The sequence below is a fragment of the Panthera uncia genome, assembly GCF_023721935.1.
Source record: "Panthera uncia isolate 11264 chromosome C1 unlocalized genomic scaffold, Puncia_PCG_1.0 HiC_scaffold_4, whole genome shotgun sequence".
NCBI lineage: Eukaryota > Metazoa > Chordata > Mammalia > Carnivora > Felidae > Panthera > Panthera uncia.
The window spans coordinates 76,188,273-76,202,421 of NW_026057585.1; the positions used below are offsets into that span (position 1 = coordinate 76,188,273).

The following is a 14,149-nucleotide window of genomic DNA, read 5'->3' on the forward strand; positions in this document are numbered from 1 at the left end:
TTAGAGCCCGGCCAGCATCGGGCAGGGGTGGGGCCAGCTAGTTGCCAGTGATCCACGGATTTGATCTGAGTGTCTGCCATATTCCAGCTGCTTGGGTAGCCGGCTCCAGTCCCGGGTTAGGGGACTCTGCAAACTTCCTGGGAGAAGGGGCAGATTCCTTCTCCGGGGGTGCCAGGTGGGTAGCTTGTAACATTCAACCATTCTGAGTTCTCACAGTCTCCTGGCTAAGGAGAGCCACAGGGGAGGGTAGGAGGTATAAACTGGGGGGGACCGCGTGGTTCCCCAGAATTGACCTTTCTTTCTCCTCCCCTACCAGGTTGGTTTTTGGAGGCGTCCCTGCTGAGGTGACAAAGAGTTCTCCCACGTGACACCCCAAGGTGCCTTTGAGGAACGCTCTCTGGACCTCCCTATGGGCTGATGAAGAAGTTGCCTCCCCACACCCTCTCTGTCCCCAGCTGAGATTATGGTGGATTTGGGATACGGCCCAGGCCTGGGCCTCCTGCGGCTGACCCAACCCGGCAGGCGTTAGCAAGAGCCCTGCACTGTCCGCCCCCCCTCCCCAGAGACCACCCCTCCTACCAGGGGCCTGGAGTTGGCGAGTGACTATGCGGCTTGGGCTGTGTGTGGTGGCCCTGTTTCTGAGCTGGATGCATCTCGCTGCCGGCAGCCGGGGGATCAAGGGGAAGAGGCAGAGGCGGAGTGAGTAATGGAGCGGGGCCGGACCACCGCTGGCCTTGGGAGCGGGCGGGGGCCGCCTGGGGACTAGAGGGCCATCGGTGGTTTCCTTCTCTGATGACCATTGCAGATTCTACTCGTCCAACGCCACTTCGTACTTTACTCAGTAGATTATCCAGCTTGTAAATTGATTTGGGGGAGATTACCCACTCTGCAGATGACCTACGTCGTCTGTTTTCCCCTTTGTAGACTCCGCTTTCTAGATTAACCTCTCTCTTGTGAGGATCCAGTTTGTGAATTACGCCCCTTTGACATAACACCAGCTTTGTGTGGTATCCATGGAGATGTGTCCCCTACCGCTGTGGCCTGGGGTTCATGGTCCTCTCCTCACCGACAGGAGTTCAGGGCTCTTTTCTTTGAGTCTTGGCTGGAGTGCAGCCCTCAACCCCTTGGGGCCAGGAACTCTGCTCAGCTTGGGCAACGGCTTTCCCTGCCCAGATCACCCACCGGGCAGAGACAGTGGAGCAGGGAGGCTCGTGAGACTATCCACTCCCGTGGTTTTTAACTCTGCCCGGTGGGATTCAGGAAGCTGCACGGGGGGCTGAAAGGGAGGCAGTGGGAAGGCGTCTGGCCCCACTGCCCACCCAACCAGAGTGCCTCACTCTTCCCTGCTTTCGGTAAGATTCCACGTAAGATGTCACTGGAAAGAAGGGTCCTCCCAGTTTAAAAACTAAACCGAACTAAATTCTATTATTGTACAGATGGGGAAACCGAGGCTAGGACACGGGAGGAGATAATAGCCCTAAAGACACAGGGTCAGTATTGGAACGTAATTAGTTCCCGTGAGCCCAGTCTTCCTAAAAACAGAGCTTGATGGAAATCACGACTGACTGGGCAGCCCCGAGAGCCCTCGGGCCTCAGCCTGGCTCCAGCAATGGGGGACCCGTACCTGCCCAGTATGTAGTGGGAGTGGCCACTGTGTGTATGGGACCGTGCCAGGGAGAAGGAGGAGGCCGATGTTACAGACCCCCAAGGCCTGTCCCCCATAAAAGATGCCACGCCCCCAGGCCGGAGGCTCCACAGAAGTGTGGCACAACCAGACAGAGGCTCACCAGTAAAGGTGGAAAGGCAGTGGAGTTTTGTCGGGCCTCCGCGGGAGCGGCCAAGGCCAGAACCCAGCCCAGGGAGAGAAGCTCAGAGAATTGGTGAAGCTGAAAATCCCCAGCTTAACAAACAATTAGAGACGGTTAGGTTTAATCAGCAGCGAGGCCTTGATTTTCCTCCCTTCCTCTCTGTTGCGGCCAGCGTTTTGGACTCCATGGGCCAGATGCGGTTTAGCGGTTCATAACCAGTCTCCTCTGTTTCCAAGATGGGAGAGAGAGAGAGAGAGAGAGAGAGCAAACAGGAGGGAGGGACGACTCGTGCTCCCGCGACGCACACTGGCGGTCACGCTTCCCGCTCACAAGCAGAGCCACGCATCCCCCACCTCCCTAAGCCAGGGGTCGAAGAGCTGGGTTCAAGACTTTTGTACAGAAAAAAAAAATAAGTGAATAAAAAGCACTGGCCTGAGCCTGCAGAAAGGGCTCGGTCCCTGCAAAGGGCCATCAAATGCAGCAATTTTGATGGCTCTCCTTTTTTTTTTTTTTTTAATGTTTATTTATTTTTGAGAGAGAGAGAAAGCGTGAGTGGGGGCAGGGCAGAGAGAGAGGGAGACACGGAATCCGAAGCAGGTTCCAGGCTCTGAGCTGTCAGCACACAGCCCGACGCGGGGCTCGAACTCACAAACTGTGAGATCGTGACCTGAGCCGAGGTCAGAAGCTCAACTGACTGAGCCACCCAGACGCCCCTAGTCTACGTGAGATTTTATTGTGTGTCGTGAGCTCTTTGTAAAACACCAAGCTCTGTATAGACTTTGGGATGCACGTCACTGTTATATAAACAACGTGTGGGCCATCTTGCGCTCGGGTTTTCAGGGTTGAGGGGAGGGAAGAAAGAGGCCCAAGATGTGATGTGTGGCTACCCTGGCCTCCTAACCACTGGACGGCAGAGGAGGCTGGCTGGCTGTGCTGTGAGCCTCTGGTCTGTAGACTCTGCCATCATCTGTAACTGCGTGTCAGTAGGGCTGTTAGAAGCCACCCAACGCGGCTCTGATCTGGAGGCACACACCAGTTTTGAGTCCAGAAATGGCTGATCGCATGTGTGATGGTCTCCCTGCCTGGAGGGGGAGAAAGTGAGCAAAGTGCTCTTCAGTTGTGAGTTACGAACCCTGGCAGATCGACTTCCTCCTCTCCTGTTCGCTGAGGACGCATCCCCTCCCTGAACCCCGTCTTCACTCACTCCGCCTCTTGTCTTCTCGCCCTCTCCTGAATGCCTTCCCACCTGGATTTTGTGCCCCTCACCCTGCCCTCATGTTCTCACTACTCCTGGCATTGAGGGCTCCTTCCCCTTACTGAGACCCTTCTCCTAACTGATTCCTGGGCCCCTTGCTTAGTCCTGCTCCCATGAAGCCCCCATTCCTTCACTGAACCCTGACTCCCCCATCCAACCCCATCCAGACTTTGTGGGGAAGTGAGATCAGGGAAGACTTCCCGGAGGAGATGACTTTAGTTCTGAGGCTTGAAAGAGTTACTCAGGCTCAGGAAGCAGCAGAGAATGTTCCAGGAAGAAGGACCGATTTGAGCAAGACACGCAGGTGTGAAATAGTGTGATGTGGCCAGACCCCCCCCCAAAAAAAATAGTTGTGGATTGCTGAGGGGTAGTGTTGAGAAATGAGGAGGGTAGGATCAGCTCAGGGAAGCTTTCCAGGCCAGGTGGAGAAATTAATAAGGCCAGATGGGTCTCAATTCTGCTGGTAATAGGGAGCCATTGAGGGATGTTGGGCAGGGGTGTTTTGGCTTTAGGAATATCAACTTGCAGGGGTTTTGCACAAGGATGAAGGAGCCACACAGGCCGCAGGGGAATGGCGGGGGGAGGGCACAGCCTTGCCTTCCTGGCCTGGGGAAGTGGGCTTCACCGAGGACTTGGGGGAGGGCAGGCAGAGCCATGGGAGAGGGTTTTGTGAAGAGGTTGGGAAGCAGGCTCCATCCCTACTCCCAGCGCCCTCCACTTCATCCAGCCCACCCAACCTCCTCAGCCAGACTGCGGCCCTCCAAGGCTGCCTCCCCGTATGCCTCCCTCCATCGTAGGCAAAGGGTCCTTTCGTATGGTGAATCTGGCCATGCCCTTCTGCGGTCACCTTCCCTGCCAATAGGAAAAAGCCCTATGTTCCATTCTGTGAATGCACTAGGATGTTCGGTGCCTCAGAGCCTTTGCACAGGCTGTTCCTCCTGTCTGGCACACCCTCTTCACCTAGCCGGCTGGGTAAGGGAGTGCCTTTCATTACTCATCCACTTACACGGTGCTAGCCAGCCCTGCCTGCCGCATCCCTGGGTGGGCCTTTGTTTATATCTCCAGGTCCCCAAGCTCCTAGCACTTCTGGGCACGTGTTAGGTGTGCCATAAACGTCTGTGGAATGAACGAGCCTCGGTTTTTCCCTTTGAATCATTACGTGCCCCCCAACACCCACCGTCCTCCTTGGACCCCCCTCTCCCCTACACAGACCCCCCTCCCTATGGCTGTCCATTGCCCCACTGCCCGTGCATTTGTCTCACTAAGCCGAGAACAGCGTTGGGTTCCTATCCTTCCTGACCAGCATCCCTTTCCTCGTTGAACTTCCCAGCTTCTCTCTGAGCCCCTCCTCCTCTGCTGGCCTGTGAAGCAAGCGCGGCCAGGCTGCTCAGCCTCTGCCCGGGAATGCCTCTACTTCCACGGTGGAACCACGGATGCCCACGGCTTCCACGGACAGGTCCCCGGGTTCTCTTCCCCGCTCCACAGCTGATTTCTTGAAGGAGATGGCTCTCCTTCCTCTGCTCCTCGACCACTGCCCTCTGCCCTCGCCCCCACCAGGGGCGCCAACCCCTGTCCGCTGCTGCCTCGTTATCTGACACCTCAGCAGCCAGGGTCCTGCCCAGGGTGCTCTCCTCTTGCCTTCCACTGAGTTAGGTCCCTACCTGTCCGGTTGCCCCTTCGCAGCCTCCTAGCCGCCCTTCTTTCTTCTGTCCCTCCCTTAACTTCCTAATTCCTCCTCTCGCCCTCTGTGCCCACTGTCCGCTGCCTCATGGGCCCCCATGCCTTCGGGACTGTTTTCGTGCCAAGGACTCCACATCGAGGTCTCCAGCCAAGGTGTTTTTTCTCTCGAGCTCCAGAGCTACGGGCTCGACTCCCTCATAGACACCTTCCCCCGGATGCCCCACAGGAACCACAACCTCAACCCATCCAAAACCCGACTATGCATCATCTCCCCCACCCAAACCTGCTCCTCTTCCTGCGGTCCCTCTCTCGGTGAAGAGCCAACAGGCACCCTGTCACGCAAGCCCAACACCTGGGAGTCACCCTCGGCTTGCACTTTCCCCAGCCTCTCGGCCCCACGTCCAGCCCATCAGCTGGTCTGGTTGCTTCTCCCACCTGAGTATCTTACCTATGTCTGCTCCTTTGCATCTTCTTAGTTCAGCTGTGTCTCTTCGAGCTGAGGAGTCTTCCTGCCTCCAGATTGCCGTCCCCGCAACCCTTTCTCCATACCACACAGTGATCCTGACCACGTCTCCGATTTTAAAGCCCCCAGTAATTCCTCACTGCCTGTAGGGCAGTGTCCAAACTCCTGCGTACCGGTTTAAGACCCTTCCTCATCTGGGCCTGCTTCCCTCTCCAGCTTTCTGTCTTACTCCTCCCTCCGTGGTCCACCCCCACCCCCCGAGTGCTCCACGCTTTCTCTTGCTGTGTCACTGAGAGATCCGAAGAGAAATGCACACAGAGATTTGTTGTTGGTCGAATGCGAGGAGGACCGCAGTATTCTGAGGGGCCTTTTGCAAATCTGTCCTTAACAAAAGTGACAAGGACGGAATGAATGAGCATGGGGACATAGCTATAGTGGCCGGCAAATGGGACACCTGGATCAGTTCAATTATTGAAACCCAGGCAAGATGGGGTGCCTGGGTGGCTCGGTTGGTTAAGACTCCGACTTCGGCTCAGGTCATAATCTCGTGGTTCACGAGTTCGAGCCCCGCGTCAGGCTCTGGGCTGACAGCTCAGAGCCTGGAGCCTGCTTCGGATTCTGTGTCTCCCTCGCTCTCTGCCCCTCCCCCGCTCATGCTCTGTCTCTCTCTTTCTCAAAAATAAATAAACATTAAAAAATTAAACAACAACAAAAAAGAAACCCAGGCAAGAATAGAGGGAACATTCATTTCAACAATGTATTCAGTAAGAATCTTGCATAACAGAGGATGTAATGTCTTGGGGGGTAGAAGCAGTACCTAAAATCTGCAGTACCTTATTAATTTGTAACACAGCCGAATAAAGACTCAAAGTGGAAAAGTAGTCCCCAGGGCTCCCGCATAACGCCAATGCAACATGTGAGTATTTTTGCTCTTAGAAGAACTAAACCAAGAACAATATTAATTGTTAAGTGCACTGGTCGATTAACACTGCCTCTATGCAACTAAATTCTATACTTAAAAAAAAAAAACAACAATCGACCCCTACTTCTGGTCCCCACGTCACCCGGCGTGGTCCTGCCCTTGGCCTTCCTAAACTTCGTTCCCTCTGCCTGGAGCACGTGCGGGCTGCGAAGCCTTGGCCAAGTCCCGTCACTTCTCCGGGTCCTCCCCCGTAAAAATGAGGATTATAACATAATAACAGCACCTGCTTCATGGATTGTGCGAGTTAAGTGAGTGAACACTCGATGACCTCTGAGGACAGATTAAGTTCTGGACACTTGGTAGCTAGCGGCTGTTACCGTGGTTACGGCATTGTTACATGGTTGTGTTCGTCATGGTCTTTTTCGCTTCTTCTGCTCGCCTTCTTAACTCCAACTCATTCTCCTGTTCTGAAATCGGGGATCACTCCTCCCAGCAGCCCTCCAGAGTGCACATCCTCACGTCCCTCTCCGGTGGTGGCAATGGAGGCACGCTAGACACTGTGTTTCGCCCCGGGTCACAGGCTGGGGACTTGGCTCCAGCTCTAGCCGACTCGGAAGCCTGAGCTGGGGGTCCACTATGCTGCGTGTAGTGGCAGTGGTCCCGCCGTCTGTTCTGATCCTCCCGGCCCTCCGTCTGCAGCCCGTGTCTCCAGCCCCTCGCTGCAGGCTGGGTCCTAAGTGGCTCATAACCTCTCTCCCTGTTCTCTTCTCCACCTGTTTGCCTTCCCATGGATTGAGCCTCCTTTAAGTGACCAGCCACACTGTTCTGCCACCTACCCTACAGACTCCTCCCTCCTGTTGGTCACTTCCGCCTACCGGTTATAGTCCCTAAGCTTCTCTCAAATCTGTTTCTGTCCATCTCCAACTGAGCAGAATATTCATTCAGACATTCTCATCTTCCTCACCTGGATGATCTGGTCCACTTCCTTCCAAATGGTCCTTCAGTCTCTGGTCTCCACCCACGCTGCCGGAGGAACCTTCCAACGTACAAATCAGCCCGGGTCCTGCACCTTGCCGATAGCTTCCTCCTGTCTAATCAGTTCGGAGAAATGTCCCAGGAAAAGCTCTGCAAAACAAGGGTTCTGTGGCCAAAATGTTTGGGAAATAAAGCTTCCTCTGTCCCCCTCTTAGGGAGCCACTGCACAGGAGCATAATAAAAGGGTTGAAGACGCCCTACAGTAAAGAATCCTGTTTAGACCTGTGGGACCCAGTGGTTCTCAGTCTTACCTGACGTAGTGGCCTTTTCTCCACAGCCTTTGATGAACATCTAGGGGAGAACATGGTCCCAGGAATGCTCTTTGGGAAACGCTGCCTGGCAGGATCAAGTTCAAATTCCTTAGCATGATATCGAAAGCTCTTATCTTTCGCCATCCCCCTCCCTACCCCTCCTGCACCCCAAATTATCTGCAATTCCCCTGGCTGTTTTACACCTCTGTGGCCCTGTTCCTAGAGGGCCGTGATCTCTACTTCCTAATGGACAAATCTCTACGGATTCTTCAAGAGTCGGCCCAAATGGCGCCTCCTTTGGGACTCCTTCCCTCTCTTCTTTTTGGGTTCACTATCGCCAGGCCTGCGGCTGTCAGCATTTGCCCGTCTGCAGGCCTGTCGGCACCACCGAAAGATCAGTTTGGAGGGTCAGGCGACCTCGTGTCCAGGCCCCTGGCGCTTACACTGCACAGGGTACTTGGGAGGGGCTCGGGGAGTGTTGGTTAAACAAGTCCATAAAGGAATGACATCGAAGGTTTGAGACCCCGTGCGGGGGCTGGAGATCACACCGCCTCAAAGGATGGCCAGGGTTTCTCAACCTCAGCATCAGTGCCATTTTGAACCAGACAATTTCTTGCGGGGGCCACCCCGTGCGTTATAGGATGTTTCGTGGCATCCCTGGCCTCTCTCCATACCGGTAACAACGCCCCTCCCCGGTGTGACAGGTCCCTAGTCGTTGCTACATATCCACTGGGGAGCAAAATCGTCTCTGGTTGAGGCCACTGTTCTGGACATAGTTATTCTAGTTGTTTTGCTGTCTCTGACCAGATGATCCTTTGCTCAGATAGCTTAACCCATTGTCCTTCTTGACCTTAAACCTTTCTCAAGGCTAAAAAATACCCGCCTTCCATACCTGAGCCTTCGTACCTGAGGCTGAACCTTGCTTTCTCTGGGGAGGGGAGGGGTAGGTTCTGGGAAGCGTGCGGCTTCAGCAGCTTCTCCCGGAAGGGTAGAGCAAGCCCGGAGAGCGGAGAGCGAGACTGTGTTGTGCCTGGAGCTAGAGAGACACTTAGGGTGGACGAGGGCTCTTGCTTCAGGCATCTGTGCTAGTTCCCTTGAGAGATGATGCTGGGGAGGTTTACAAAGCAGTCTTTAAAAACAATTTTTTTTTTTTAATGTTTATTCACTTTCAAGAAAGAGAGAGACAGAGCGTGAGCGGGGGAGGGGCGGAGAGAGGGGGAGACACAGAATCGGAAGGTCTGAGCTGTCAGCACAGAGCCCGACGTGGGGCTCGAACCCACGACCCGTGAGCTCATGACCTGAGCCGAAGTCGGACACTTAGCCGACTGAGCCACCCAGGCACCCCTATGAAACCGTCTTAAAGAGGTGCCATCCTGGCATGTGCCTCCTGAGAAGCACAGTCATTGCGTGGGAAGAAACCCCAATCTACTCACTTCCCAACCGTGTGGGGGCCTGGGAAAGACGGTGGTCTCGCCTACAGCCCCTCCTTCCCCCTGTCCCACCCTTGCAGTCAGTGCCGAGGGGAGCCAGGCCTGTGCCAAAGGTTGTGAGCTCTGCTCGGAAGTCAACGGCTGCCTCAAGTGCTCGCCCAAGCTGTTCATCCTGCTGGAGAGGAACGACATCCGCCAGGTGGGCGTGTGCTTGCCCTCCTGCCCTCCTGGCTACTTCGACGCCCGCAACCCCGACATGAACAAGTGCATCAGTGAGTGTGGGGAGGGCTGGAGAAGGCTCTGGCCCCCGGGGGAGGGTGCTTCGGACCGCTGGTGGCCGGCAGGAGGAGTAGAGGGGACACCGAGGGGTGGGGGGCAGGGATGAGGCTCCTGATTCAAGTATCCAGCTGCCAGCCAGACATCTCAGAGGGTCCATTCTCCTCTCCGGCTCAGCGGGTCCACCTCAGAACCACATCTCCTGCCTCCGGACGTGCACCCACCTGCACTCCCGCAGGGTCCTGAGCCACTCACACCACCGACTGGAGAGCCGGCCTCTCGGCCTCTCCTTGTGACGCCTCCGGTCCATCCCATAACCACATGGTGCCCGCCGCCTCCCCTCTCCCTCCATCCTCACTGCCATGGTCTCTCCCAGGCTCCTGGCACCTCTCCTCTGGAATATTGCAGGAGCTTGTTTATCTGTCCTCCAACCCTCCACACCACAGCCAGAAAGCCAGGTGCTTCTGAGACGTATGTCCTTTCCCAGGACACTTCTGCTTGAACCCCCGCCCCGGGCTCCCCTGACTGCGGGCAAGTTCAAGCCTCCCCTGCCTCCGCCCAGGTCTTCTCTCTGGCTGGGGTCCGCTCTATCAGCTGCAGCTCCGTGTGCTCTAAGGCACGGCCCATCCCACCTCTGTTCAGGCTCACGGTGGCACCCTGGGGGACAGGCAGGGAACACACTCTGGTGACCAATGCCAGTGCGCCTCCCAGTTGGCCAGTGCCTCGGAGTTTAGAATGCATTTCCAGACCTCCTATCAGTCGAGCCTCACAACAGCCTTTGGAGGGAGGTGGGACCTAAGTGACAGGGGTCCTTCTTTTGGATGACAACGGTGAGGCCTGGAGGGGGAAATGACGGCCCCGAGATCGGCCCTAGGTTCTAATCTCAACTCTGCTTCTCATTCGTTGTGCAACATCGGGATTTTGCAGCCTCTCAAATCCTCATCTTTAAAATGAGAGTGGTAGTTTTTACCCCCCTAGGGTTGTCATCAGAGGCATATAGAAAGCCCTAGATGTCTGGCGCTCTGTAAGTGGTACCTGCTGTTGTCTTTACTGTATTTCACCTGCGACCAAACCCAGGAATCAGCAAGAGAGGAGGGAGGCTAGCGGAAGAAACAGAGATAAAGCCAAGAGCCCAGGAGGCACAGAGGAAGGGTGGGGTGGGGTGGGGTGGGGTGGGGAGCTTGTGAGGCTAGAGGTGGGGCCCTGGGGCTGCCCTCTTGGTCCTCGGGGGTATTTGGGGTAGGAGTTCCTGGCTGTGCCAGCTCCTGGGAAACTAGCAGCCCCAGCTTCAGGTGCCAGAGACTGGGAGGAAGTTAGTCCTGCCCACGATCTGGGAAGGGAGAGATTGTGAAAGGCCCTGCCTACTTTCAGCCCTGTAACCCCCCCTCCCCCCACTTCCCCAGAGGAGGGAGAGCTGGCAGGAGGGGATGGGGAGGGACCCAGGAGTCCAGCCGGGGTGGTTCTTGGAACCAGACCTTACAGGGGGAGAGGAATTTGCCCTGGGATCTCTCCTCTCCCCGCCCCCCTCCAAGCAGACTCCTTTCGCAGGGCAGGAGGGGAACCAGAGCGTGGGATGTTGTGGGTGCAACGGAGAGAGGAACCCGTTGTATCCCTCCGTTCGACTCTGACCCTCTGACCGGGTGGCCCTCTAGGGTGCCACGACACGCTGGGACCCTTCTCTCTCGTCCCCACTGATCCCACAAGGTGTCCTGCCCTCCTCCTCTGAAAACAGCTGTCTTGGGCCTCACCTTGGTTCCAGGGCCTGGTGTGGGGTTTGGGGTGGAGTTAGCTGACTGTCCCTGGCAGACCCGAAGAGTGGCCACTTCGGCCTCCTCTCCCCACCCCGTCCTTGCCTTCCCTCCCACAGTCATGGCAGCTCTAGGCCAGAGTCCTGCCCTCGGGGAAGTGGGGGAGGGGGGGGAGGTCTGCCCTGTGAGGTGGGGGGGCTTTGGGGATGGGAGATGAGTCAGAGGGCCCCCATCTGGCCCTCTCCTCAGAGTGCAAGATTGAGCACTGCGAGGCCTGCTTCAGCCACAACTTCTGCACCAAGTGTAAGGAGAGCTTATACCTGCACAAGGGCCGCTGCTATCCAGCCTGTCCCGAGGGCTCGGCGGCTGCCAACAGCACCATGGAGTGCAGTAGTCCTGGTGAGTTTGCTGGGAGCTGTGGGCAGAGGGTGCGGGACCCCAGGGGAGGGGCGGGCAGGGTGGTGTGGGGGGCAGGGCGAGCCTGGGCCTGGGGGGGCCGTGCAGCAAAGCTTACCCCCCCCACATGCACCCCCACGACCCTGTGGGGTTTCTCTGCCCTCTGCACTGAAGATGCCTCCAGGCACAGAGCAGGTGGGGGAGACTCCCGTGGAGAATTCTGGGTCGGGGGAGGAGGTGTGACCCTCCCCCCCTTTCTCTCCCTCTTCCCTCGCTTCCTGCCAGCACAATGTGAAATGAGTGAGTGGTCCCTGTGGGGGCCGTGCTCCAAGAAGAAGAGGCTGTGCGGCTTCCGGAGGGGCTCTGAGGAGCGGACACGGAGGGTGCTCCACGCCCCCGGGGGAGACCACGCTGCCTGCTCCGACACCAAGGAGACCCGCAGGTGCACAGTGCGGAGGACGCCCTGTCCTGAGGGTGAGCTGCGGCCTCGGCCTCCCCAGGGCTGGGAGTCAGGGACCGCCACGGAGGTGCGGCCGCTTCCGCCTCCTGCCTGTCGCCCAGGGCCAGATGGGAACCCCAACTCCGGGTGCCAGGTCCCGGCAGAGAGCAGTCCCCAGGACTCTGTGTGGTGGGAGCTGGGACCTTCAGTGTCCACATCCCTCCAGTTTCCCCATCTCTTGGGAGCCAGCTGAGGTTGGCACCGGAGGGACCCTCGGAGGTCAGATGGGGGCACAGAAGGGGATGCTAAGACCCAGAGAGGTGCGGTGATGTGACCAAGGTCACACAGGCAGTAGGCGGCAATGATGGGACAGCTGGCCCTGGGGGCAGGGGAGTCGGGGGCTGTCCTGCTTGTCCTGAGAGCTGCACCGAACATCTTGGCCCACTGGGGCCCAAGGTCTGAGGAGGTCACAAGGATGAGGAGGGCGTCTGGTTCGTCGAGGGGTGGAGGGTGAGAGGCTCCCGGACCCCTGTCTCTGTGCCCATGTTTCAGGGTCCTCTGAAGTAGCCGCCAGTCAGAAGAAGCCTTGAGGGGTCCCCAGCTGCCTAAAGGCAGCGACTCCAGCCCCCCTGCTTCCCCCGCCCCGCTTCCTCACCACCACCCCCCCAAGAGCCCTCGGCCATGCCCAGGGCCACCTCGCTTGCTGTGGGACATCCTTTGTTGACTCTTCCTGCTGTTGGGGTTGCAGGGCAGAAGAGGAGGAAAGGTGGCCAGGGCCGGCGGGAGAACGCCAACAGGAACCTGAGCAGGAAGGAGAGCAAGGAGGCGGGCGCCGGCTCCCGGAGACGCAAGGGCCAGCAGCAGCCGCAGCACCAGGGGACAGCGGGGCCGGTCACGCCTGCAGGGCTCACCTAGGGGCCTAGGGACATTCTTCAGCCTCCAGGCCCGTGCAGAAAGAGTCCAGCGCTGCTCTGTGTGATGAAAGCTTTACTGAACTGGAGCGCTGGGGGCACAGCGTTCACACACTCTCCATACATATACGGACACACAAACACACACACACACACACACACAAGGGTCCATGGCCAAACATGCAACCAGCGTACATGTGTGCATCTGTGCGCACGCGCGCGCACACACACACACACACACACACACACAATCGAGGCCACCGGATACACTTTTATCTCCCGGACGTCACCGTGTGAACAGGGTGGGGAGGTGGAGGGGTCACCTCTGCCTGGCAGAGGGCCCAGCGTCACAGACTTGGTTTGCGATGCTCCCAAGGGACATGTCAGAGAGACCATTTCCCCGCATGCAAGCCCAAACAGAGTGGAGACTTCTGGAGGAGCTGATAGGATCAGTCCAGGGTGGCAGACAGGAACCAAAGCTCAAGGCCTGTTCAGCATCTCCAGCTGTGTGACTTTATCATTGGAGAGTATTGTTACACACCCATGATCCATGTCAGGGCTGCCCCGACTCTGAAAACTGCTTAAAAGTTTATTTCAAATTAAAAACAAAACCAAATGACAACAGTAGCCACAGGCACCACGTTCCTTTTCAGGGTCCAGGGGTTGGTGGGGTACACGGGAGCAGGAAGGAACAGGGCTAAGTTTTGAAGAGATCCCCTAATGGCTTCTGGACGGAGGGTCCAGGGCAGGAAGAAAACTTTGGGGATACTCTGAGGGTGATAACCAGCTTCTCTACATCCTTATTACTCAGAGTGTGGTCTGCGGACCGGCATCAACGTCGTCATCGGGCGGCCCGTTAGAAGTGGGAGTCTCGGGTCACATCCCAGACCTGACGAACCAGAATCTGCGGTGTAACAAGGTTCCAGGTCCCTGGTGTGCACACTCAAGTTTAAGAAGTACTGCTCTCATTACCTCTGCGGACGGAACCAAGGTCCTGGCCACCTGGCCGCGGGAAGGGTTCTGGTCGGCCGTGCAGGAAGACTTGCCATCTGGGAGAGGTAGAATCTGCATCCTGGGGGGGTTAGTGGCACCCTAGGGTCCAGGGATGCCCAGGTTCTCTGGGATGGTTGGAAACCCTTGGATCCCAAAGACAGAACGGTGGGTAGAATGACCTCTTGTGGCATCCCCAAGTGTCCACTGGCAGCCTAATGGGCCCCGGGCCCCGGACTCAGTGTTTGGTTTCCAGGGGGAGCCAGGCAGGGACCTTGCCCTCACAGAAGTAGAGGTTGGTAGGGGTGACAGTCATGGACCAAGGGATCCTTCCGATAAGTGTGTAATCACAAATGGGTGGAGTTGAGGCCAGGCAACCCCTGGCGCGTACACATAGCTATGAAAGTGAATTAAGGTGAATCGAAATAAGACTTTATCTCAGGGAAGCTTTTCAGAGAAGGTGGTATTTGAGTCAAGCTCTGGAGGGTGAGTAGGAGTTAAGACAGAGAAGGAATGGCCTTCTAGACCAGTGCTGTACGACAGAA

At 57.0% G+C, this 14,149-nt stretch overlaps 1 protein-coding gene across 1 annotated transcript; it reads left to right on the forward strand.

Moving 5' to 3' along the window:
- The first annotated feature begins 320 nt into the window (after positions 1-320).
- RSPO1 (R-spondin 1) lies at positions 321-13,508 on the forward strand. Its single transcript, XM_049617477.1, has 5 exons — positions 321-699; positions 8,925-9,116; positions 11,118-11,267; positions 11,550-11,738; positions 12,452-13,508. The coding sequence occupies exons 1-5, from the start codon at positions 606-608 to the stop codon at positions 12,616-12,618; spliced, it is 792 nt and encodes a 263-aa protein (XP_049473434.1). The 5' UTR covers positions 321-605; the 3' UTR covers positions 12,619-13,508.
- The last annotated feature ends 641 nt before the right edge of the window (positions 13,509-14,149 follow it).